The sequence below is a fragment of the Folsomia candida genome, unplaced genomic scaffold (genome assembly GCF_002217175.1).
Source record: "Folsomia candida strain VU population unplaced genomic scaffold, ASM221717v1 Fcan01_Sc007, whole genome shotgun sequence".
NCBI classification, from domain to species: Eukaryota; Metazoa; Arthropoda; class Collembola; order Entomobryomorpha; family Isotomidae; genus Folsomia; species Folsomia candida.
In genome coordinates, this window is record NW_019091199.1 from 1,440,623 (window position 1) to 1,467,735 (window position 27,113).

The 27,113-nt window shown below is 38.7% G+C and overlaps 3 protein-coding genes across 9 annotated transcripts in view; 2 read left to right on the plus strand and 1 right to left on the minus strand.

Moving 5' to 3' along the window:
• Positions 1-27,113, plus strand: part of LOC110852062 (pseudouridine-metabolizing bifunctional protein C1861.05) — a 54,944-nt gene that overhangs the window by 4,817 nt on the left and 23,014 nt on the right. For all 4 annotated transcript variants that reach the window (XR_004835276.1, XM_035853672.1, XM_035853670.1 and 1 more), the window contains 4 exons: positions 380-464; positions 536-709; positions 1,301-1,575; positions 1,743-1,802. Coding sequence is in view for 3 of the 4 variants with exons in the window: in XM_035853672.1 (XP_035709565.1) it covers positions 380-464; positions 536-709; positions 1,301-1,575; positions 1,743-1,802 (594 nt within the window). In the remaining variant the exon portion in view is untranslated. The remainder of the gene's footprint in view (positions 1-379; positions 465-535; positions 710-1,300; positions 1,576-1,742; positions 1,803-27,113) is intronic.
• The window catches only part of LOC110852398, a 43,396-nt gene continuing 20,073 nt past the window's right edge, over positions 3,791-27,113 (minus strand). For 3 of the 4 annotated variants that reach the window (XM_035853674.1, XM_035853673.1, XM_035853675.1), the window contains exons 2-8: positions 22,491-23,401; positions 22,207-22,249; positions 21,968-22,069; positions 19,835-19,923; positions 19,660-19,758; positions 19,359-19,517; positions 3,791-9,665 (exon numbers count right to left, since the gene is read on the minus strand). In XM_035853674.1, coding sequence (XP_035709567.1) covers positions 8,152-9,665; positions 19,359-19,517; positions 19,660-19,758; positions 19,835-19,923; positions 21,968-22,069; positions 22,207-22,249; positions 22,491-22,533 — 2,049 coding nt within the window. In that variant the 5' untranslated portion in view covers positions 22,534-23,401 and the 3' untranslated portion in view covers positions 3,791-8,151. The remainder of the gene's footprint in view (positions 9,666-19,358; positions 19,518-19,659; positions 19,759-19,834; positions 19,924-21,967; positions 22,070-22,206; positions 22,250-22,490; positions 23,402-27,113) is intronic. The other variant, XM_035853676.1, reaches the window with a different exon arrangement.
• LOC110852394 (L-gulonolactone oxidase 5) lies at positions 11,082-14,002 on the plus strand. The gene is made up of 4 exons (XM_022100461.2): positions 11,082-11,243; positions 11,987-13,289; positions 13,368-13,476; positions 13,553-14,002. The coding sequence occupies exons 1-4, from the start codon at positions 11,170-11,172 to the stop codon at positions 13,903-13,905; spliced, it is 1,839 nt and encodes a 612-aa protein (XP_021956153.1). The 5' UTR covers positions 11,082-11,169; the 3' UTR covers positions 13,906-14,002.

A 27,113-nucleotide genomic window follows, 5' to 3' on the forward strand; every position in this document is an offset into this window, starting at 1 on the left:
TATGGCAGGCACACTTAAACTCCAATACGATCCGAGACCATTTTTTTAGCCCTTTCCTTTCCAAGAAAGAGAAAGCGAGAGAAAGCGAGAGAGAGAGAGGAGTAGATCCTTAACTTGGGAAGTGCAATGGTTGCGAGTTCATTGATTTTTACCTAAAAAGAAAGACGACAGAGAGGAAAAAAGTTTGCCTTAAATCGACCGTATCACTCTAGACCATTTTACATCTTGACATTTGTAGTAGTAAATGCGAGGAATGTACATAATGCAATGGCGATGGAAATGTGCTCGCCCTTCAAGTGCAAAAAAAGAGGAAGAAATGTTTAAATTTTTATCAGATACATAACTGACTTTTTTCTTCCACGTTTTGGACCATTTCCAGGAAGGTGAAGCGTTGGTGGGAGGTGAGCGGATTGAGGAGGCCGTGAAGGTTGGGCTGAAAAGGGCTCGCGAGTTGGGCATCGAAGGCAATGACCAATTATAATTTATTTGTTTAATTTTTAAGTGTTTGAGGGTTTTTTAATTTGCAATTTTGCAGGGAAAGAAACAACCCCGTTTCTTCTGGCCGAGGTCAACCGTGTCACTCAAGGCTCCTCACTCGCTGCCAATAAATGCCTCGTCGAAAATAATGTCAGATTTGCGACACAAATTGCCATCCTTCTCGCCAAGCTGAGAAGGGGAACTAACATGATGTCTCACGATGGGGAATCAGGTATGACATCCACGTCGTGACACACACACAAAACTTCTGTACAATTTATTTGAATCGAAAAAAAAACACACAAAATAATGAGGCAGAAGTACTACTTGGAAACTATTTTATAATCTTTGGGGTTTGTACATAAAACGTTTCGGTGCTCGTGACATTTATTTGCGGGAGCGGACTGAGGACGATTTTAGGATATTTCTGTCAAACATTACATGATCGCTTGTCTGATGGTTATATGTATGTAGAGGTTTATTTATGGATCTTTAATATTTTGAGCTAAGGAAAAAGTTTGTAAATGAAAAAGTGCATAAATGTCTGAGAATTTTTTCAGTTAAATAAATTAAAATCGTTCGTGTCCATAAGAAGATGAGATATTCGATAGAACGGCGACTTGAATGACTTATTGTCGTTAAAGATCATCCATTTTGGCATCTAAATTATTCCTCTTATCTCTGGCTAAACTTTATTTGCCACAAAAATATCCATCATTTCTGCCTCATGAATGATTAAAGGCTCCCAAAGTTATGCCTTTTGTTACTTTTCAATGCAATACGAATAACAATTTAGCTAAAAAGATAAAATTTGAACTGACAGGAGGATCCAAAGGTCGAAAGCAATGTGTCAAAGTTGACTCGAATCGGTGCAAAGCAAGACTGGCGAATCAATCTATGGAAAATACCACCAGTATTTTCAGTGACAATGAGAAAATAGTTGACAATCCGCAAGGGAATATTTCACCCCAACGAGATAAAAGATTTATAGTTTCCGAAAAAACTTTGGGCAAATTGGACTCTGGTGGTGCTGGGAAAGTGAATGCTGAGGTGGGAGAAAGTGGAAACGGATGGCTGGCTGTGCGTCACAAAAGACCTGTGAGTGAAAGTGGATAATGATCTTATAAATCAGGTTTAATAAGTAATCTCCGGCCTCGTAAGACAATAACTTTTCTATTTCTAATAAAAGCCATTGTCTTCATTAGCAATAATACTTCAAAAATAATTGAACCTTGATCTGATTACCTGCCCGTCATTTCCAACAGGTTGTAGTGGGAGGGTCATCGATGGACCTCATAATGTCGGTTAAGGAGCCAAACATTTTGGTAAGACAGCATTTTTCGATTTAGTTATTAATCGTTAATTTTGCTTGATATTTCTAATATCTTCTACATACATTAATTTTTGGAAGCATCAAAGATAAATCATACATATGAGCAAGCTTTTGGTTCTGCATATATTGGCCAATTACATAAGTACACATTACCATGATGGACATAACTTATGGGTTATAAAGAAAAATCAAGTCCATTGGTATGTACATATGTAACTCAAAATCAGTTTTCATCAGCGTCGCCGTGATCGATTTTCCTTCTTACTAACAACTCATTTTTATCTGGGGAGTAATAGATTTGTTGCTGTCGACATTTTTCATTTGTGGCTCCAAATCACATTAAGATAAGCTGGCAGAGTTTAAGAACAAATGGAGTAAACAATTCTGTTTTGTCGAGTTTGGCTCTGAATGAGGCTTTATTATCAACCCGTTGACGCTAATGGGTTCATAATCATAATTCATTTACTGTACAATTATTGCTGTTTCGATCACAATCGTCGTGTACACAACCAATGAGTTAAGGTAACGTTGCTCAAACACTTATAAAAGGAGGGGGATCTAACTCCTGCAATCAATGAAAGTCCAAGTGCAAACTATTTTATAAATTGGTCCAGCATAGCGAAGCATCATATCAGTTTGAGAACTAAATGTTCCCAAGGTTCTGTCACTTGAGTGGCGAAAGAAAAAGAGAAAGTACTGACGACGCCTATGTACTTAAATCACTCCAAAGTGTTTCTTCACACGGGGTGATTCTGGTCTCTGTCCACTTGTGTGCTCTCCCAAATCCAACCAATATCAATCTTCCCAAGTTCACCCAACCAACCTGTCGACCGGTTTCTTCTGGAGGAGGAGGATTATTGTTGAAAGCTTGCAAAAAGGAACGGGGATTTGTCTCCTCGTCAATAGTTTGTCTGTGGATGGATGAAGGAGTAGATGAATGGCTCAAGTGAGCTACGTGGACTTATTTGATTTACTGGCCTGTCACCAACAACAGTATTGAGAAAGAAGAACTTTCCGACTTGATGGCATTGCGATACAAAAGCTTTTTGCTTTAAAAAAGAAAAATTTAGTTCGAGACTTGGCTCCTGTTCACTTTCCACGACACAAATCCACTCATTTTCACCTTCGACGTCTTTTCTCCTTTGATCGAAAGATAGAAAGATGCCTTTTGGGTCTTGGTAGCTGAACTGAATGAGGACGAAAGACGGAATCATATAATTATTGTCACATATGTACTATCAGCTCAACAGTACCAACTGAAATGCATGTACGTATATATGCGCTGTGTGGTTCTGATGGGGCTAAAGTTCATTCCCAATGACCTATGGCACGTAAGATAATTATTGCAAAGGTCAATGTCAATCCTCCTGCCATCAATTATGGGACTTTGCATTAATAATAAAATCACTTCCTCAAACACATTTCCCTAAATTACAAGGGATCGGGAGAGTGGGAAAAAAGTTGGAAAAAAGTTGTCCTAGATTTGGTTTAGTGATAAACTGGCAGTTAAAGTGCTTTCTTCTGTTGCCTGCAGGTGACAGTCGTAATTGAATGTTTGATGAACCCTACTTCTGCGAAACTTCTTTAGCCCCTCCTGCAAGGACCACCACAAAGAGAAAGGAGAAAGCACGGAGCTCTATTGACAGATGGCCATAAATAAATATCTTCTCGGAGGGACATTATTGTAGGAAAATGTGCAGAGCAAATTGACATTTTCACACAGCTACATTCCTCAGTAATCTATTTTTCTAATCAATCTAACCTTCTCGTACGTAGTGTGGGCTGAAAAAGTAGTTCAAAACAAAGCTCCATCACTAATCGTAAGAAATAGATGAGACCGTCGTGGTAGTGTGTCGTAGCAAATGAGAAACTGTTGAGTAAACTTAGATAACTGCCCTTGAATTAAGTTAGATCAACCGATCTGATGATATTTTTTGCAAAGGTGAGAAAACAAAACTCAGCCTGTAGTTTTTTAATAGATTTCGTTTTTAAATAACCTTTTATTAACCAGATAATGACATATTTTATACATTTCTCAAGAATTCAATTTCGTTTTAATTGCAAGTTCCTTGCACTATTTATATACATGTAAATATGTATACGTCCCAGTACAATACAGTAGTTGAAAATATCTGGAGCCACGAATGCTTTGGTTTACAAATAAATATGTAGCTGTAATCAATCAGTAATACGAATAAGCATTTTTCCAAAACCAGTCCTTCGTCCTTATTTTATACCTTATCTTAATATTTTACTGTAGAAAAATCATACAGACCTATTATTGATAAGTACATAATTAACTGCAACAAGAGTAAATACTATAATATGCAAATTGACGAACCAGAAATATTTACTGTAAAGTGTAGTTAGATACATAGGTCAAATATCCGTTTACATTTTATTTATACTATGTCTTTATTGAATATATCTCTCGTTTATTTATTATTACTACAAGTAGAATAATAGTTATCTTCTCTCAAATACTTAATTAAACTAGATTTCTGCTCTCATTTTGATCCTATCATTCTTTTGACTTCTTCGGTTTAAATTCTCTTATTACTACATAATTGAATCAGGTTAGCATGCCACTCAAGTTGTGCATTGTAAGATAAGCGTGATATTATGTTACGCCGAAGAATCACAGAAAAAATGACAATTCATATTTATACTTTACGGGGGTGGTCAGACGCCTCATAAATGGAGATAAATAGAGACCGCGGCGGTAGCAGATTCAAGGCTAATTGCCGACATGAGTAGATGTTCAACCCATCATCCAGGACGTTGATATTTAAACACGGCCTTGTGTTTCTACTTTGTTAATTCTGCACATGTAATATTTGCCAACACATAATTAGCATGCGAGTAAACATTCGAGTACTGTCAACAATGGAGAAATATGGCTGGCGCTATGCTTGCTAAAAACGTGAGTGAATTAAATATGTACGTTCTATACAAAATAATATGTCGAGGTACTTGATAATTTTGTCCACAGAATTCTGCGTCAGTCTGTATCTGCCCGTCTGTCTGTTTGGTAATGAAATTGGAAAGGAATGCTTCTCTAAGCGCACCAAATATACACATGTCCCTAACTCCTCCTCAACTCGGGAGAAATGCCCATGATTATCTCATTGAACAATAAATAGTAATTATGTCAGACGGAGGTATTTTGCAAGTTTATTTCCAACTTAACTCAAATGGGCTTCCCTTGTGGGTTGTCATAATAAATTTTTATTAGCACGTCGAAACCAACTTTAAGTTGCACATAGGAGTTGGCCGTCTATCTCCCACCCAACATATATCCTTTATCTATATATGTATGTTCATACCACATAAAGCAGTAGTTTTAGCAGGCGGGGGGATAAGACGGATTCCTTAAACTATTCGACGAGTACAGCCGCCTTCACATGATATGCTCATTTCTCCACACGGTAGCCCTCATGCTATTCAACATAATGTGCTCATATTCCAATGCAGTTTAGAATTGTTCATTTGTTCACATTCTTGGTTCCCCTCTTAACATTCCAGTTTTTTCTTACTCAAAGCAGTATGGAAGCAAAGGAATGAAAGGAGAACAATATGAAGCAGTAAAATACGGACGCGCCAGCTTTACCATTGAACCGATTCGGAGGTATATGTGGAGTGTGTTCCGGTATTTGTATGTAGTGCCCTTTACTAGTGGTACATAGATACATACATATGTACATACATAAGCTGCGTAGTGTGTAACATAAATTTGCAGAGATGAATTAAAGGAACATGCAACATTAGCAATGCTAACTCGAGTTTATGTAGTAAATACGAGTCATATATACATATAAAGTATGATAAAGTTTGTTATTTCGTGTGATTATGACGCATTGGTGAAGCCACGGAATTAGACACTGTACACTTGGGCGAAGCAATAAAGAAAAGCATTATTATTGTGCCCAACTGAGAGATACAGAGAACAATTAATGGCGTTTTAGTGTGAATCTATCATTCATGTTGAGACAGACAGTATGTATATGTAGACTCTCTACGGCGTTCCAAAAAACATGCACCGTGGTTCGTTTAGCACTCTGCTAATTAAATAATTTATATAACTGGTCGTATGGTGGAAAACTTTACCAAACTACAAACGAAATCAGGAAAACTATGTAGACGCAAACTGACGGAAGAGTGAAATTATTTTTGCAATGGGAGAAAGCTAAAATAAAATGAACGGATTACATAAATAAGACCGACGACACGCTTTTGTTTGAATCACCGACCACCACACCCACATTTTGTACCTACTACAAATATCGTTTCGCCATGCTATCCATGCAAAAGAAGTATAAACTGGACTCAACAATTTAGCGGATTTGCTAGCTTTTTTTACTCACTGTTATTCTGTCATCTGACTGCGTGTGAGCGTGTGGTATTGACAGTGGGGTAAAATTTGGCTGATGTTGTGTTGATGTTCAATTGGCGAATGTTTGACAGTTGATGAATTTTTCATGTCACTTGCCAGATCCCTTTGTAGATAGGCATGGAAGAGTAGTAGTAGTATCTAGAAGTGGTTGGTCGTTGTATGGTGTGCATTGTACATGTGACTAAGAAAAGCATGTCCTTTGAGCCATCAATATTTGTCCTTCTTTATCCTACATTTTCTGCCTTTCTCCAGTTCCTTAGCCCATTCGAGTACATACATATTGGGAAAACTCAGTCAATCTAACCACAAGCGCAACATAAAATTCGCTGTAAATTACTGTGAATTGAATCGAAAAGAAACAACTGTATTGATTAACGAACAATGCGGAGAAAGTCGCATAATCTACATGTGTCGTTGGGGCTGGAGAATTGGTTAGAAAAGGAAAAGGGAACGGTAATGAATATTAATGCGTTCGTAGGAAAGGGGAACGTTTGCAAAAATTGCATTGATTTGGATTTTTGATTGGATTTGGTTGGATTCTGTCAGAGTTGAGGTTTTCTGAGTTCTGGTGGTGCAGTACATGGACACAAGGTTTGTGTTCTAGGAGAAAGCTGAGCCGGCGATTGGATTAAAAATGCATAAGATTAGAAGGAGCAACTGATAATGTGAGTGAGAAATGGTTGGCTTTGGGGAGACAAAAAGAGAGCAGACGACAGAAGAAGATACAGAAAGACACGACATGCACAATTTTGGTAATTCAATTTACTCTGTAATTTACCATTTTGTATTTCCCTTTTCTACTTTTCCTCGTCAGCAGCCATCGGTTGACATTTAGAAGGAACCAAAAAAAGAAAGGAGAAAAGGAAGGATTCATTCAGGTATCACGTAACGTATGTACATTTGTCAATTCGTTCGTACTCTCAACCAGCGATTGTTCTACTTTAGGATACTTTAGGATTTTATTTCCAATAGGAATACATTTTTTAGTAGACTCGGGACTCGTTTATTATTCAGTAATATTAGGTTAGACGAGATGTCACGACACTTGGATCATTTGATTATCGTTTGATTACTAACATACAGTTTCGCAGAATTATATGGATTTACGAAGGTTAAAATGTTGATGAACTGTGTCTTGAGATGCAAACTACCACATAGTTTCCAATAACCTGACGTTTCTATATATTTCTAACGTGTCAGATTTCGTCGAACTGATAATCTACATAAATAAGTAAATATGTAGTATATGATATCCTTTACAACTATGTACTTATAATAAAATCACTATAATATCATCACAGAAAATTTGATATTGTATCAAGTATACCCATACCGTAAATATACACATATGCAACAATAATAAGTTACGTGTTCATGCCAAATATGTATGTACGTTATGTATTTATGTGTGGTTATCAATAGTTTTCTATAAAAATACAGTTAAGGTGAGGTTAGTTAATCTAGCAATTTCTACTCATTCAATTATTTTTGTCCTAAATGGACGGCCCATCTGAATAACCATCATCAGCAAACGCTTGTTCAACGCAAGTTAGTAATCACTAGTAAAGTATGAAAGTGCTTCAAACATATTCGATCAGAATCGATTAAAAAATAATAATTTCACCTCAAACTGGAGAGACATGAGTTAGTCACAATAGAAGACAAGTGAATAATAACACATAGCGATGGTACCTTAGATCAGATGTATGTATGCATGATATGACCTTGTCGCCCGCCATGTCCTTCTGTGATAACCATCATGGCTTGATCATAAGTATATTTATATTCTATCAATTTAATGCAAACGATGGTTTTGGTAACTACTTAATGTACACGTAATCTTGCCTGCATTAATTAATTGTACCCTTAGCACGATTAATTAATTATCTTCCTATGACATTTCGAGATTATGACGTTTAACTCGCCAGATCGATTAGGATGCCTTCAGTTAAGCTTTAGCCATGGAGTCGATGGGGATGGGAGCAGAAGCAGAGCCGGTGACCCCACCAAGTCCGGTCGTGTTGTTATTCCCATTTCTTGGAAAAGCCCTCCCCCCGTTCTCATTCCTGAACTTCCTCCCTAAATCCGTATGGAGTGTCCTCCCCCCGTCGTCACCTTCATCGTCACCATCATGCTGCCTTCCCCGGCTATTGATGCTGCACCCGGCTACCACGGTTGTGGTCGTTGGCGTGATCGGAATCCCAACCTCAATGGACACGTGGTTGCCCAAAGGGGTTTTATTCCTGCTGTGATTGCCCACGTGGTTCCCCGCGTGACAATTGTGATGATCTCTGGCACTAATCACACTGTCTTTCCGTTTATCAGCCTCTATTGCATCGATGTTGGTGTTGGCCATGGAGTCGGTGGCACAGTGCTGACTGCCACCTGAGGATGCCATGAGGCCCTCTCTCTCCCCAGGCTCGTCCTCGTTGCCCCCTTCATACATGGACGTCAGCCCGATGAGCTCGTTCATGGCTGCCGTGCGTCCATCATCTTCTCCGTTGAGGAGCTTAATTTTCTGAACCATTTCTTTAATTTCATATCTGAGTATGGCCACAAAACACCCCTTGACAAACACTATGATGCAAAAGCCGACCACAAAGAGGATATCGGATGACTGGTCAAGCCAATCGAGCACTTTGTCCCCACACTGATCACTATTGAGAGTCATTGATACCAAAATGTAGGGCTGAGCTAGACTTGGAGGAGGTAGGGATGAGCCAGAGGTGGGATAGGTTGTCGTGGAGAAGGATGATGACGATGACGACGTGGGTGTGGTGCTGTGGTCACCACTGCTCCAAGTGGTGGATTCAAGTACGGAGAAAGTTGAAGGTGTCGAGTAAGAAGACGACAATGGAAGTTCGGTAGAAGAGGAGTGCGAGCCTGAAACTTCTTCAGACGAAACCCCACCGCCACTCCCCTCGAAGAACGAATAACTGTCTATAATCGTATCACTAACTTTAATATAAATATTACTTTTGTACGTGGCTACAAGTTCTGGGGGCAGTCCACACACTCCGAACTGAGGGGCTCTTCGACTGCTTGATGTCTCTGTCGTGGTTTGTACATTATTGAATCGATGAGGGTGCGGATTTTGGCTGGGGTCGGGACCACGGTTGTCGTGCTTCCTGGTGCTGTGTAGAATTTTCCTTCGGTTATGAGTTCCTGTCCCAGTGCCGAAGGAGTTGAGGTGCACGTTGTGGTTGTTTTTGGGTGAGGTAAAGTTATTATTAGTGCTGTAATTTGGGGGGTAGTTCACTCGGTTTGAGCGGAGCTGTTGTTGCTGGAGAGAAGGGTGGGGTTTTAGAGATGGTGGAGGATGGAATAGCGTGGGAAATGGTGTAACTGGGACATGTTTAGATACTGTGAAGACACAACATGTTGATGGAAGTTTTGGATGATGGAACCCTGAAGAGATATCCAGAGGCAGACCATTACTGTCAAAATGGCTGGAGGATGAGTCTGTAATTCAATTTTAAAACAAAGCTTATTACTTGTCAGTCATAATAATAATAACATAAATCGTGGTTAACGTTCTAATGGGTAGGACGTGGCCCCATGATATCGGTGGGATCCGTATTCACACAATGCGAACTGTTTTTGAAGCAACTTTCACAATAAAGTTGCTTAATTCACTTTCAGTTTGGGGCGAACGGGCTGCACGAGGCCGTTTAAAATAAAGTGGACAGAGCAGACTGTTTGCCTCAAACGCTTCAGAGCTGTAAATTGGATAAATAAATGGAGCTGACACAAAAGGATTGAAATCCTATTAACTTGAATAATAGGACTTGGACACGTGCACACAACAAAGTGTGTCTGGCGAACTTATTCGTTATGCAATAAATACATTTTCGAAAATTTAGACTTGTAAAATTGCTTTGAAAACGCGTATGTGCTGGTTATGAGATTATGCTCCACATGAGACGGCAAGGGCTAAGCATTATAAAAGCATTTTACAGAAGTATGTGGGATCGAGATCTATTAGGAAAATGTGAAATCGATTAATTACTTGCCCCCTTACTGGTAAATTTAATGTTACGTAAATCCATTTTCATCCCTCAACCACGGTGCTTGAATTGCTTAGATATTTACGATTCTTTTGGAATATGTATGTAGATGAGGCACTTGTTAAGCTGACAAATTTTTAAAATGTTTCACCGAGGATGAGTTCACCATCCGATTGTGTTTTATGATTTTGTTTTATTACGCATAGATAATTCACTGCACATAAGTGAAGCCTGCTTCGGAGTTGATCAAAGTATTTACCATGTTACTTATACTCTAACTGCCCATCGTAAATCATTCATGGGGATTTACTAAATTGCCACAGTACTATGTTTTGCATCAAACTAACTTTTTGTAAAAATTTACATGTTGGCAGAAATTGCGTGAGAGACAGATAGATGAGACTGAAAAAAAATAATTGGCTTGCACAGAACGAACTTATTCTGGACTGATATTAATGAAAAAACCAACTAAGAAACAGTAAAATGATGAATATAACTCTAAAGAGTGGACAATTTTTTTTTCACTCAAGTAATTTGTTTATGACATTTATCCAGTATTAAACGTTATGGTCCAATGTGAGATGTGAGAAACCGCCCACGAAATACATGTACATATTTTATTTTAATGCAAGTATATAGTGTGTATATTTCATTCGCGTGTGTTTCGTTGGAACATTTTTCTTCCAATAGCTTATTATAGGAGTCTAACTTCTCCACATCAATCATAAAATTATAAACAGATTTTATAATTTGATTGCAAAATTTTTCGCAACTATTGATGTAAGCAATGAAAAGATAGTAGGATTAAAGTAATGAAACGGGCAAACTTATTGATAACCTCCAACAAAGGTTAGTTGTTAAAAATAAGCTGAATCCCACGCACTTGTACTCATCAGTCATCGACAGATCTTCGTAAGCAACATACATACATAGTTGCACAATTTTGCACAAATTTTGCAATGTCTAGCTACACATCTTGCAAATTTTTGTGGCTCATCATTTTATCCATAATAATTGTTTCTGATGGACAAAGGTAAACATACACATGCATTCTATACTTTTAGCCGGGAGCCAGCAGGGTTCTAATCTATTAATAAAACCTACAGTGCAGACTCCATATAGCCCGAGTCAGGGACAGAGTCACTGACTCCTCCAGGGTCACTCTGGTTAAAATTTGCTCACTTTTAGCTTCATATCCTTTCGTGAGAAGCCATTAGGTATAACCGTGCCAGATTTAATGTTTTTAAAGTAATTTCTAAAAATTGGTATGGGTCACCCCATAGGGTCGCTCCAGATAAGAATTTTACCAATTTCATGCCATATTCTTCTATTAAGACCCATTAGCAATCTATCTACCAAATTTCAGCTTGGTATGACGATTTTGAAAAATCGGTATGGGTAACCCTGTAGGGTCCCTCAAGATGAAAATTTTTCCAACTTGAAGTCATTTCTATCTATTAGGAGCCATTAGCAACCTCTGTACCAAATTTCAGCTTTCTACGACAATTTTGAAATTTTGGTGCATAATACCCCACCCACTCCGATGACCCCCACCGGTCAACCACTTGACCGATTTCGCCCATCTTCGAGCTCGTTTCCTAATTTTGTCCAATATGCATATGGTAAAAATTTCAAGTCAATCGGTTCAGCCGTTTTGGCTCTATCGTGCCGGACAGACGGACGGACATGACGGTTCCATAAGCCCTGACTCGGGCTAAAAATATGAATCATTTTGCCATGTCTATCTGTTAAATTTCTATATTTAAATTCTGCCAGCATAACGAAGCAGTACTCTTCATATCGTCCTATGCCACTCTGCAACCCATCCGACTATATCCGCTACCCAACAACAATTGATGACGTGGTTGCTATTGTTCAAGAAGCTATTTCCAGAGGCGTCAAGGTTAAAGCATTCGGTGCTCGTCACTCTCAGACCGACATTATTTGCACCGAAGGAATTCCAATTGACAATCATGGGCTTACATTTTACCAACTAAATGAGGATGGAACAGCGACGTTCGGAGCTGGGGTAACTCTGCACGATGCGACCGAATTCCTACGAAACAATGGGAGAGCATTTAGAACAACCCCAGCGTTTGGGAATATTACCATGGCTGGTGCCATTGGGACTGGAGCACACGGGTCTTCCATCAAGTACACCTCCTCCATTTCCTCCCAAGTCGTGGGTGTGACAGTGGTGGATGGGCTTGGAAACGTTCAAAACGTAACCAACGAGTCTGACCTCCACGCATTCCGAATTCATCTTGGACTTTTGGGCATCGTTGTCCGCATCACTTTAACCACGCATCCGCTCTACAAAACTCTAGCCCATAATTATATCGTGAGTGATTCCGTCCTGATCAACGGTACGGCACAGCAATGGGCCCTAGAGGCGGACCAGATGTCGCTTTACTGGTTCCCCAGTATGAATCAGGTCGTGGTAGCGAATTGGACTATCGTTGATCCCAATACTACGGGAAATGCGTACACCTTTGATCATGTTCCTTCGACTTATGATAATTTCAACATTCTGGGGTCGCAAGTGTTTGAAGAATCTGCTGTATTGACCCAAAATAGATGCTCTGCTGTACGCCAACTTGGTTTTAATACTATCAGCATACTCCAGTCTTACATGCAAACCACCTTGTGGACCACTGTCCCAGACTTTGTTCCAATTTACACTGAAGACGGCGTAACGGTGGTAAATCCTGCAGTTGGTTATTATGATAAAATGTTTGCCCCCGTGTGCAATGATGGCCCAGGAAATGGACCGCTACAATGTGCTTGGGGACATGGAAATGTGCATGCGAACATCACCATTTTGGACAACGAAATCTCCCTGGATCTGAATGACATGCCTCAATTTATCCTGGCTGTCAAAGATATTTTGTCTAAAGCACCTGCTTTATTTCCTATCCAAGGAATTCTCATGCGATTTTCTGCCAGCTCTGATACCTACATGTCTAATTCATACGGAAGAAACTCGGTTCACTTTGAATGGTACTTGGCAAATCGAGTGGACATGTATCAAGATGCAGTTCCCAGCCTTGCTGCCTATCAAACCATGATGCAAACTCTGGTATTTATAAATGCTTATTTAATAAGAAATTACTAGCAGCTTAAAACGGTCTCCTGTTATTACAATGGCGGATTTTAGGTCAAAGGTTTTAATGGGCGGTCACATTGGGGGAAGAGCGGTATGGTTTATCACAGTTCCCCTCTGCTGGAATTGAAACTTGATCCTAATGCTAGAGCCGGATTCATCTGTAACTCATTTTTTCTAAGCTTGAAAGCAACTTTCTTTCATTTGTGCAATGTCTATTGTAAATCCTCCCTTTTCAGCTGCAATGCAGAAATATGACCCAAATGAGGTGTTCCTCAACAATTTCGGCCGTCGTATCAAGAGAATTTCGACAGCTCAAGATACCGATCCCTCCAACGTACACTGTGCCCTTCGTGACGATTGCTTCTGTTCTGTCGCGTCCGATTGTGCATCGTATCAAAAATGCGTCACCCTGCCAGGATACAGCAGTTACAACGTGTGTCAGACCAGTCGAGAACAGCCTCAAACTTTCATCCCATTCCCGAGTTCGCCTTCTTTGGGTGTAATCGACTGGATGAATTCCACCCTTTCGTCATTAACGAACGTGGTGAATGGGCTCCTGACCAGTGTGCAATGTCTGCTAAATGGTTAAAATTATTAAAATGTCACGATGCAAGATTGTTCCTGGTGTATTATTCTTGTTGATAAAATACATATTTGTGGTGTATGTTTGACATTATGGACGAAAATGACGGGGACTTTGATAAAGTTTGCCTTTATAAATTTGCATTCATTACACAATCGAAGTGGCCAATGCCAAGGATTTCTTATATAACCTTCAATTCAAATTTATAAGGAGAAAACTTTCCTCCTTTTCACAACACTCAACTTTCAGTAGAATGAAAAGGGTGGTTGTAGGCATGTTGTAGGAGTAAATATCGATTGCATGGAAATAGACGTAGACGTGTTCATGCCATGAAATTATAATGACCAGATAATCAATGTCCTCGTGCTGAACTTCTTCCTACGTACCTGTCAGTCAGCGGGCATTAAATGGAAGGCTACATAGCCAACAATGAAAGGAGAAAAACTATTTCATGTCGTGCGGTGTCGCCAGCTCGATAAATAAAGCCAAGCAAAGCACCTACAATTATTCTCCGCCGATGACCGATATCTGATAGTGATCTGTAACATTGTCATCAATGTGGCAGATATTGGCCCTACAATGCGAACACTGCTCGGTGAAGGTTAAACAGTGAGGCGTTAAAAAAATAGTACACACGAAATTACGACGAAAGGGTTCAAGTCGCGATCAATCTCTAATAATCAAAATCTTACCACTGTTTGTGCACTTAAAAAAACATGTATCAGTTCAGTCAGCAAGCAAATCATGTAATTTATTTAATCATTATTGGGCGTCAGTCTTCATGGCCGTGACCTATTTTGAAGATCGGCCGATAGATGACGGATTTATAGATTTCAATCGAAATGCGTTCGGGCTGATTAATTCATAAAAATTGAGCATCCTTGATGACACATGTTCATTCAGAAAAATAAGGATCAGAAAAAAGTACAAGCACTGAGACACAAGTTGGTTGAGGCTATTATTAAAAATTTAAGCAATCATTTGCTTCTGAAATTGATTTTCAGTGATAAAGCGACGTTGGAGTTTAATACGTATTTCAATTTCATTCCATATACAAAGTTGTACTTTTTGTATTAAGACCAGAATACTCTTGAAACATTATTGCTTGCGTAGTAATACTTGAGTGAAACGCGATGTGAATGGGACGTGTTATGCTATGCTTTATGAGCACATTTATTGTATTACGGGATTTGAACTTTACCTTTGCAAGGCGTGGAGCAAATTATTTTAGTGTATAAATAACTCCTCAGGGTTGCAGACAAACTCGCCTGTTAATAAATGACGTAAGCACTAGAATGGTATTTGTCAAATCAAGTTTGAAGTCGATGTTGGCTGAACTATGCTCGTCCATCAATGCTCTATTATCCATTATCCTAGCAAAATGCCACATGACGCGAAAACGTTTTCAATAGTTCGCACAATGCAAATTGGGCCGAACCCGATACATATATTTAATACATCAGGATTTTGAAATGTCAACGTAAAACTTCACAGAAGAAACAGAGAGACAGGAAGTAACTTGAGATTTTGTCAATAATTATAAAAATTACGAGCAGGATATGAAGATCATATATACATGCATGCTAGGAAGGAGATTCTCGTTCGAAGTACGTATGTATTTTTTGTACTGTATAACAAAACTAAAATATTTGTCAGTCACTTTTTTTAAAGAAACTTATTTTGCGAAAACATTTGAGAAACTGAACTGATAAAAGATTCGGTTAAGAGTCTGTGGAGTATATAGAATTCAGGAGAAAGAACTATAGAGATATGTATTCGTTTGAAAAAGAGAAAGTCGTTTTTGCATATATACATAATTTCCAAAATCTGGGATTTTAGCTGAACAAAATAAATGTGGAATTTGTAAGCAACTGTCCTCCTGTGTATGTAGCTCAATTTGAAACCATTCCAACCTTCCAAACTGGGGACTGGGGAATTTAGCCAGAAGAGATTCCTAAATATTAACGAGAAGGGATTCCTTCAAAATATTTGTCTTTCTGACCCAACTTCCTTCAACTTGAGGACATACATAAATATACAGATTTGCACATAATAATATGCTTCTCACTTTTACCATGAATAAAGAGAAAACTATTGACTTGATTTACGTACTAGGCTTTAATTTCGTATTTGGTGTCTTTTATAATGAGCATGAAAATTTAATTTGCGTTTAGACCATCTTTTTTGTACGTATGTAACATCTGAATAAAGAGCTATTTGAGCAGGTGCACACATCGGTCGTTATCTGCCTCTCTGCTACCTTATTCCATTGCATCTCAATCCGGTCTAAATCTTATAATGGCTTTGTCTAGCTTAACAATCTGGCTGGGGCTTTTGTTGGTTGCTTGTTATTGGAATTGGGATAAAATGAGAGTGAAAGTGGGACAAGGCAGGCAACAGAATTTCATTTTGTTTTTGAAGAAAGCGACGGGAGCCCAAGTGCTCGAGGGTACGCTTCTCTTCCTCTCAATCCCGATTTGTTTTCCCATCCAATGATGATACCAGCCCCATAACTGTCTCACAACAGTCAGCCCAAATTCACAGGTGATCTGTACATGAAGGTGACTCCATTTTATTTTCTCTGCACGGTACGCATCTGACAAACTTATTTAGCCTCCATGCATATGTACATTTAGAGCTGAGGCGGAGGCTAAAGTTGGATGTAAAGATGCTCTGGTATGAACTACACAACAGGCGTTTGGTCAATTTAAGAAAATACGGATTGTGACATGGACTTTTTCATCTCACGATAAAAAGAAACGGGCTTATTTTTCTAAATCCCGTTGTATTTTATATACATACATGCACACAGTTAGTGCTTGGTTGAACCGTATGTGTATGTCTGGTTGAAGGAAAGAAGGGTTTCACCGTCTGTCACTACGTTGTCTCCTTCCCAGCAATAAACAAAACGAAAAGAAGGGAGGGCTAAATCCCAAACAGCAATGTGGTGGAAGGCAGAATAAAATGACATGATTAAATTAGTATCCCGAAGGAAAAAAGACATTTGCGTCATTCCTTTGGACTCGCTGAGTCACTTTACTTGGTTTAATACCTTGATATTCTGCTGTGTATTTCTCTCTTCCAAAAGTCCGTGGTTCTTCTTTGTCTCTATTTTCTTGTTTGCAATAAATGCCCAAAGATCAATAAGCTCTCATCCAACTCAACTAAACTTTTCGCCAACTCCATCATCAGCTTATCATCCACAATTGAAAACCAAACGAGACCAACCTACTCTGTCGACATACCTGCCACAACCACCACCCTGATGTCGCCGCCTAAACTAACAAACTTTCTCCAACGACCACAAATGAAGTTGCCCAAAGTGTAGGCAATGTCGTAGTCGTCGTCGTGCGTATATTGACTCGTTCAGGGATTAATCCTCCCAAAACTCATCCATTCACTTCAATCAGGAGGGAGCTGCGAGCTAGCTGGAGCAGATTACAGTAGAACAAAGATTGTGTCTGGTGTATCACTCCTTCCCAAATTATTGGACTTTCACTCTCTCTCTTTGCTGTCACAGGGTGGGATTATTTCCTCCAAATTGAAATTCCTTTGCGATGCAAAATTGTAGTAAACAAATCCTATTGTTAAAATGCCTGGACAAATTCATCTTCTTGTCCTTTGCGATGTGCACCCGTTTTTTGTCCCCAGAAAATTAGAGGCAATTACGTGTTAAAACTTGTTAATATGTATGTAGATGAAATGGCTCAAAGCCGCTTTATGCCTGCGGTGATGGACAATAGCACAAAGTCATTGCACTAATACGTAAAGTCGTAATTTTCCAGGATTACGCCTTCCATGTTTGCAATAGGATTATATCCACCGACTCAAAATCAAATTCTTATAAGTGCATAATATTACATTATACATGTAAAAGGTATGTCAGTCAGCTAAGCAATAAAGGAGTCAAATATTGACAAACTTGAATCACGTCTTCACCCCCATAGAAAAACAAGATTAAGTTTTTTCACGTTCGTCCACTGTAAGATGTTGAAGTCTAATAAATGCATACGATTGCCTCAAGTTATGTTGGTTGGAATATTATGGGTCCAGATATTTATATACATTTGCACGGCGTCATAGCTGAAAGACATCCCAGCAACAAATATTGTACGTAGGAGTGCCGAATAATACAACGCCTGAGGAGGGAGCAAGGTGTTATTTTTTGGAATACCTGGTTTGGCAATCTTTAAAATTTTTCATTGCAATTTGAATTGCTTTACCAACGTTAAGTGTTGAACCGCGGAAAATTGGATCCTCTTTGATGGCAACCATTGTACTGAAGTGAAAGACCGTTTACATGCGTTGGCAGACATGTAGTCCATAAAGAGCTGGTGGATGGCCACCACCTCGTACTTTCACCACCAGTTTCTCCACCACTTAAGTCCAATAATCCTCCATACGTGCCATGATAATTTCAGAAAGCTATCCCCCCGTTGTGCTTTTTACCTTATTGCTAACCATACCAACCAACCGAGGAAGCACATGTCATTTCGGTTTACGCCAACACAGTATTATTGTGTTTTTCTCCATTTACTCGAGACGGGTTTAGTCTGCTTAAGACATGACGCTAAAGATGAGAAGATCAAATGTGGGCGGAGGCACACACTAGTTTAGCTGCCGCTTTCTTTTTAATACACATTTTTTGCATTCATCCACGAAAATCTTTCATCCTTCTTTGCGTTCCATTGTGGAGGCTTGGCAAGATAAGATTTACAAATTATGAAATTTTCCAAGCAAGAATGGCTGGCGAGGGAGACAATGAAACGAGATTATTACATGCAAAAGGATACGTCGTGCTCTTCATGGTGGAAACAGTTTCTTGAAATTAAGCGAAACAATTATGTATGCTCTGGCTCAGAATGAGTGGGACTGTATTTAGTGCATATAGTACATAAAAGCAATCTGTGTATATATGCACATCCAGTGGATCAAACGAGATGATATGCAATTCGTTATATAAGAATCGGGCTCATTTCCTTAGTTAAATTAAATTCTCAGCGAAATGAGACCCCGTGCGAACAAAGAAGATGGAGAATCAAGAAGTTCGCTTGGTTGGGTTGGAAATTTTCTTGTGAGTAAAAGAACGTATGCATGGACTCATCTAGAGCCTGACATGTTTTGTATAACACAAGACGTTTAAATTTCATGGAATTTACACGGATTTCTTCTTACAAAACGTTATGATTTTTAATAAACTTTCACAACCTATAATATTTGAACAGCTATGTAGGAAAGCTGTTTTTCACTAAATAGACAAGTGCATGCAATGTGTATAACACATTCATAAAATGTAACAACTGATTTTTTCGTCAAGAAAAGGCATAGTCGAAGATAGTTTAAAAATTTGCACCTTTCGTGGCCTAGACTCCGTAACTCACCTTTTGGCAATGTACTCAGACAGAGGGGCAGAGCAAAACCCTTTGTTCGGGCTAAAAATAGCAAAATTATTGACTCACCGTTAGGTAAGAGAAAGTCTGTTGGACCATCTACCCCGCAACATAATTCGTTGGTCTGAACCCAGTCCCATACTTGAGTGAATTTAGGGTCGGTTCCATATTGAGATTTCAACCTCTGCTTTAAATCAGGTCTTAAATTTAGCTTAATTTTGTCCAAACCTGAAACCAGACAAGCACACACGTAGTTAAAAACGGCATGACAATCATATACATATGAAGCATTGCTAAAAAAGTGAATGGTAAAGTCCTAGTAGAATAACAAATAGATAATTAAATATGACGAAATTCTAACTCCACTTACGAAACGCCCATATGAGGCCCACGAATATATCACCAATCATCAATACCAGGAGGATGGTCCAGTAGGTGTTCAACAGTTTTTGGTTCAGTCTCAACGCTCCTGTGGTTTCGGAAGCAAAACATTTATTATGAATTACATACTACAAATTAGATAAATAGATTCACTTTTATCTTACCCACGCATCCGATCGCTTGTAAAACTCCTAATTGGAGAATTAGAGCAATGTAGGCATAGAGGAAGGTTGGCTGATACAGCTCCACGCCACTGAAATTGATCAACAACTATTAGTTAGCTGCTCGTAATAAGCCAATACAAATTTTAGGCGATGTGACGCATTTTGTGACGAAAAGCATCACTATGAAGAACTAAAGAAAAACGAAGAAAAACTTTCCCACAACTCTTGTGTATACTTGCTGCATACTAAAGATAGCTTATTTTCCAAGCTGTATACTAAATACGTATGTAGTTGTTCTCTATATTACCATTTGACAACTTAATCCTCTCCAAATTCGCAAGTTATTATTAAAGAAACTTCTTCAATGGTAGCTGAACCAATCACAAGTTCCGTAGTTGATGAGAAAATGAGAAGGTGACTAATTGCATTTTATCTACTGCATTTCTGTTCCTTGTACTTGGCAGTTCTTGGCAGTTTGCCCAACTCACAGTCCTATTTGATTTCATTTATCATACCACTTCTTTAAAATAGCTTGAGGCAAGTGGGAAATTAACTTAAAAGTTGTCTATACATTCGCTAACAATTTATAAACAACTGCGAAACAATTTTTTGAACATATATAAAGCTGAAATTAATATATGTACATACATTTTTACTGTAAAATCCTTCTCCACTAAACCTCATGTAGAAGGAGTGATTATGAAAAAAAGTATTAATAAACCCAACTTTTATGCTGTACAGTCTGTCGCTTATTAAGTAAGGCGAGGAAATAAGCAGAAAAGTGTGTGCCAAAACTTTTGTTGCTAAAAGTTAATGGAATGTGATCCGACTGGTAGAATTTCAACTTCAACAAAATAATTATCTCGATTTTCCCTTGCTGCTGTATTGTATTTTCCCAGTCTTTCTCCCAAATGAGTGCATAAATACATAACACGGAAAGCAAGGGGGTAAAATAAAAATAAGAGTTTGAGATGCTGTTGGTTGAAGTAAGTGTTACAAATTTATGAGATTCTGTCCCGTAATCACATTACGTCCAGGAAGAGAAAGTTGGCCGAGGCGGAATTTTATGTAGGTGGCACGGGAGCAACTTTGGTCTACTACGTCATGATGTCACATCAGTCAATCCCTAAAACTGACAACCGCCCGCCCTTCGCATCGTCGTCATAATGGAGTTAAATAGGAGATGGGATTTAGATTCCGTGAGGCGATAGAATTAAGGTGCACACGAATCACTTAATGAGTTTGCTTGAGGTTACGCAAAAATCCTCCATGCTTCGCCGTGGGTTCCGGGTTCTGTTATCGTATCAATAATTGGATGGCATGCCTGGAATTCACAAATTCGAGGTCTTCTTCCGACGATATGGTTCGATACAGACAGAGGAAGTACGAAACTCGAGACGAAAACAGAAAAAAATAAATGTGAATGCGGGGCAAATCTCATCCCAGGAGATTCGGAATGTGATTCCTGTATTCATTTGCATGTGTGGTTCTGTCTGCACAAATCAAATCATAAATTGTTGTTGTGAGGAGTTGACGCTTGCCAAAGAAGCGTGATTTTCTTGTGTCAATATATTTCAAAGTCCTTCTTCTGAGTGCTTTTCAGTGAAAGCGACATAAGCTGTTGGTAATTGGGTGGTACTAAATAATTCAGCCGTTTCATGAATAAACAATGAAGCATAAAAGTTTGGGTTGTATTAGTGGTGAAAATTTAATTAATACTCTTTTAATTGAGGGATTGTGGAGGAGAAATTTGCATAGTTGGAAAGTATCAAGAAATAGCCTAACGCTGCTGTTTGACTGCATTTTTTACGTTGAGTAGTTCGACTACCTCGAAAAGTATTTGACAAGTGATGCTAATTCTCAGATAGATTGGATTGAGCATGGAAACTAAAAATAACCCAGAACCGAGGATGAGAATCAAGGACTCCATAAATTAAAGCAATTGCAAGGTGAACATCACGTGATTTTAGTTTATTTTCAGCTTGATCTGTTTGTGAAAATGGTTATAAAGAATGACTGCTATGTCCTTCTCATCATCGCATCCATGCCTAATTTTTTAAGTTAAATTACTCCGGTTCAGCTTTTCATACCCTTGAATTCCATTACATAATAAACAAAAATGAGACAAGTCACCTGAGGAGGGAAATTCTGGGGTCCACGATAATGGAGAAGGCAATCACTGTAAAGATGAGGGTGGATAGTGCAAGGACAAGGTTGCAGGCGTAGATCCAGAGCCTTTAAAATTGGACAAAAATGATCAGATTAATTTGTAGACTTTAAATACTAGCTAAATACTGACTAATAGTAAGTACTAATATTAACTAATAGTTGTTAGCATAGTTTGGTTAAAGCAATATTGTTTTCCGATTTACCTGTAGTATCTCATGGCATGCTGGTGCAGGGAACAAAGATCCACTGAAAAACAAACAGACTGCTGTCATCTAGGACTTTCATGATCATCTGAAATAGAGAGGCGGTGAAGGGTGAGGGTGGAAGCAGAAGAAGCAATGACTTCAAGTGAAAAGTAAAATCTCCCTTTGTTTGAAATTGCATAGTGCAGAGTAGTATAAAAATGCATACACTTGACATGAGCTGCTGGGTGATTTTTGTCGGAATCATTGCTTTTGAGTCAGCAGCCTGGTGATGCATAACTTACCAAAACTTGGAGCATCAACCAACTGACCCCCTCCTTTCTCCATTCAATCCACCATTGCCACTTTCACTAGCTGCCAACAACAATGGGCACACTCAGGGAGCCACTACAACCAGTGGCCTTCCACTCATCTGCCGTCCGCACTGCTTGCTTTTATTTCACCACCACCATCACCGTCACCACAACCCATCCCACTTTCACCAGCACTCACCACTGACAACCTGCTTTCTCTCTGCTCCTTGTGGTCCCTGTTCAACCAACAACGTTCACTCAGCAGTAAATACCATCACTCGCAGCAGCACCACTTCCAAGTATTTTACCAACCACCCTTTTTGAGGTGATAATTTGTTTTAACAGCTGGAGGACGTCACTCGAGAGAGCAAAATATAAATATAATGACCAGATTTCGAAGCGAGGTTGTCATTTTCAAATGGCTAAGTAGATTTAGTCCACGAGGATGCGAGAGCGAATCTGGTGGATGAATACACGTTCAGCTCGTCATCATAGTGCTTTTCATGTCCTTTGTATCCTGCTGGATGGTTGGACGCTTCGAGTGTTGAGTAAATACATACAACTCAATATTTCTACTTTCCCCTTGTAAAGCCGAGTTTATTTGCAAATGGTCAATTTTTCCTTCGCTCGTGCAACTATTATTGTCACTCACTTTTTTTACATTTTTGGTATAAAATGCAATTTCGTTTTACTGAGAATGTCTCCTTCGTGGCATCGAAATCCTGGATTACACAATTTCTTCATTAATTTAATACGATGAGGAGCAAAGCAAATATGCTTAGCTTGCAACGACGGAGATGATGATGAATATTTTCACGATTTTATTTATGCGCACGTTCTCTGAGTTTTTTTTCGCCTTGCTCCGTTTTTCATTTCCTGTCTCCAATCATCTCCTTAAGGTTCTGAAAATGAAGAAAAGACGGACGACGCTTAGTTTTTGTTGGGAAAAATCTTATTACAAATTTATGTCCTGGGTGTCAACCGACATCCGTAGAAATTTCTTGGCTTTTTAAATATACTTAAATGTGTGGACGCGGGTTATTATGAAAAATGTAGTTTCTGAAAAATAAAAACTTTGATCGTGCTGCAAATTGGCACCTCATCCGTCTTATTATTATGTAGTTTTCGGATTAAAGGAGATGTTTCGTTTAAACAACGCAATACCGACCAGACCGTTCCTCGCCTTGACATTTGCCGAGTTTATTTCTGTTTATTTTACTACTGACTAATCTTATCCAAAGCCAGATCAACACATCCCAAGAGAAGTATGCTTTGTGTCTCGGTAGGCCACACAGCTAGTGAATGAAATAAAGTTGGGTTAGTTAGTGCGTTGGGGATTAGGAGAGGGTACGTCTTCTTGGCATGAAAATAGTCATTAAATCTTTTCCCTTCTTCTTACATGGACTTGGCCAGCAGTTAACAGATATCGCACACGTGACTGTATCTTTCTTTCCCATTCCGCTCACTTTCTCCGACTGTGTCCAGATTTTTTGCACTACTAAACCCACCCGACGAACGTTTCTTTGTACTGAATGCGAGGAAATAAATAAACAAGTCAAAGTATCAGTTTTGCAGGTGCACGAATTGAGGCATTAAACGAGATTTACGAACTACGTTTAGTGAGTTTCACACAATTGCTTGGACGAAAAGCAAAATTATCTAAAAATATTTAATTAATTTTAATTTAATTTAAAATTAAAATTGGGTTGCAATTTTCTAATAATTCAACAGTTTGTAAGTCACCTTATTACAACAATTATCACTTAATAAAAAATGTCAGAAAATAATGTTTATTAGCCAAGTGTTAACTTCTCTCTTGAGTTTGCTTTGATGCTTAAGAAACCTATCACACTTTTATTGTTTGTGCATAACCCACGCACGAAAGTAAAGGTAATAAAACACTGCCAAGAAATTGTTTAGTCTGAAACAATTGGAGAAACGGTAAAAAAAATCCGTGTTTTCTGTGTAATTTTGTAACAACAGTGGAAAACTTTGACATGTACATATCTGCAGTAGCAAGTTGGAATCAAAATATGTTTAAATGGCGTTACAAGATCTCTACCGAATGTATTCGACTCAGGTTTTTCTTGGGTTGTTTTTGTTATTAGAAAACACGGGGAATAAAAAGCCTAATGAACCAAGAAAGGCTCAAACTTAGGAAATGAAGTTCCCATTGAGAACTACGAGGCAAAAATAATTTATTCATCCATTTCAAATACTACAGAGAAAGTCTTTTCGGACTATTTTGCACAAATATCGGCGCTCAATTAAAAAATAAATTAAGTTTTCAGAGCAAAATAAGTAGATGAATAGCCATCGGAAGACCTCGTCCAGATCTGTCTGGTAACGAAATGTTACTTCAGCAATAAGAATTCATTAGCATAACTTAATTATTACATATGGTAAAGTTGTGAATTGATAAATTGTTATTTTTTACGATGGCTGTGCATATTTGACCAAGTTTCGCATGCACTTGAATTGGCGTGGACTGATGGACGTAACAGGCAAAGTCCATGCTCCGTCCAACTATTTTTATCTTTTTATTTTTACTCCAGCTGGAATTATTTGCTTGTCCATCCTTCATTGCTGCTAAATAATCGATATATCAGTGAGCATATAAATCTATTATGTAAGGTGGAAGTGCTAGCAGTGCTTATTTATTTCAAGAACAGCCTCTAACCAAAATTTGCATTTGGTTGATGGATGGCACACCCAGAGACCATCGACTCAATCCTTGCCATCGTTGTTGGCTTTGTTATTTTATTCTGGTTATTTACTCTATTTTTCAGAGCATTGTATTACTCTTGACAAATTAATAGACTGAGTGATGCATCGGGTATTTATGCTGAATTTATGTTGAAGATTGCCGAACCAGAGGATACGTGCACGTCAGTCTGTCTAGTCAAGACCGCATTGATTGACTTTCACCGACATTGATAGAAAATGGTATCTTGTTAATTCAACAAGCAGGTTCGAAGATGAGCGCGATTGGGCACGTAGTTGACTTAGGCCCAACTGCTTTCAATTTTTTTTGAAAATTTCAGAGTTTTAAATTGTTTGTGGGGGTTTCCAACTGTGCTTAAATCTGATTGCAAAAACTTTCAGCTTGATTTACCGAGCAGGGTTATATGTGCATGCTGATTCTACAAGTTGTACTATTAGAATTCATATGATAGTCGAAATGACCAGTAAATTATGGTTTCAGACTCATCTGTACTTATGACTGAATCAGAGCTTTATATTTAGAGTCCTTATACATATATTATTTACTATTGACCGTTCCTTTGTTGTCGGGCATAGAATTATCCTGTTTATTGAATATTGGGATTGAATTGATACTAGATTTCAATCGATTTACTTGAAAAATGATTCATTTTAAAGCATCACTCTGTACAAAAGTAGGATAAGTGGTGGACTGAGATGACTGAAAAGTACGCGTCTATTTGTGCTCTAAACTCAAGGATATTGGATTAGAGAGAAAGCGAGGATGTTGTCCACCGAGACAGCCAGAAGCCAGTTTCTGTGGGATGCACAAGCCAAACAAGTGAACAAGCCATAACACCATTACACTTTGTGCCATGTCTAACTCCACCAAGAGCGGAGTTTCCTCTTCCCGTTATCAGGGGAAAGCAGAAAACTTCCTTCCTTGACTAATTCACCCAAGCCAAACAGACAAACGCTTAAATGTGGAATTGTCCATCTCGTATTTATCCAACTGAATACGAAATGTGCACAAAGACAGCATGGCAGATGTAAAATTTATGTGCTGCAACTACATACATACATCTGCATGCTAAAGATATATTTCCTTCCCATTGCATAACCAATGCGAATATATTTCTAAGTGCTTCGCAATAAATAAATCCACGATTCAAGTTTCGCATATATATTTTTCGCACAATAGGTTTAAAGGTCTCGGAACCAGTTGAAGCTCCAGATAATGCATTAATGAGTTAAATGTCCTGCATTTATGTAGAAATATCTCGTGTGTTGCTTTTATTGTTCGTTGAGTGGACGGAAGCCCTGCGGAAATGGGTCGATTACTCGCCGGGATGCCAAACCGATATTTGACCATGCCCCTTGGTTATAAATCATTGTTGGTTATTTTAAGTACTCTCGTGAAATTCAGTGCTTAATAACATGAGATTGAGTGGTAGTCACAAAGTTTAATAAATGACCACGTCTCTGGCGTAATGCACAACAAAGCATTTCGCAGAACACTTGAGTCGCTTCCTGATGACCATGAAGCACTCACTAGATCCACGAACGACATACGTACGTAGGCACATACGTGGGGGACAAAGTCTGTGTAGCTCTAGCTCTGCCTTTTCAAGTATAAAATGCTCCATTTTCTTTTCCATTTATCTTCATCAGCACAAAGAAAGTAACACTTTCTCCTTTTTATTTTATTTACTTGCACTTCACTGCTGCCCAATCGCCCTTGCTTATTTTGCTTGTACTTTGGCCCCACCAAAGTGGTGCTGGGCATAGCAGTCCGTCTACGTGGATTTGAATGTCTTGCTATCGACCCAAGCAAATGGAATGGCACATTGAATCGGATATTGAATGGGTATTGACTCTTATTATTGCGTATTTATAGCCAGCATGGCCCAC

Excerpts from the sequence above, each read along its gene's own strand:
- LOC110852394 (XM_022100461.2), top strand. The coding sequence starts at position 11,170 with ATGTCTAGCTACACATCTTGCAAATTTTTGTGGCTCATCATTTTATCC. Across the intron at positions 11,244-11,986 it reads ATTGTTTCTGATGGACAAAG|CATAACGAAGCAGTACTCTT; the intron begins GTAAACATACAC and ends AAATTCTGCCAG. Across the intron at positions 13,477-13,552 it reads TGCTAGAGCCGGATTCATCT|CTGCAATGCAGAAATATGAC; the intron begins GTAACTCATTTT and ends CTCCCTTTTCAG.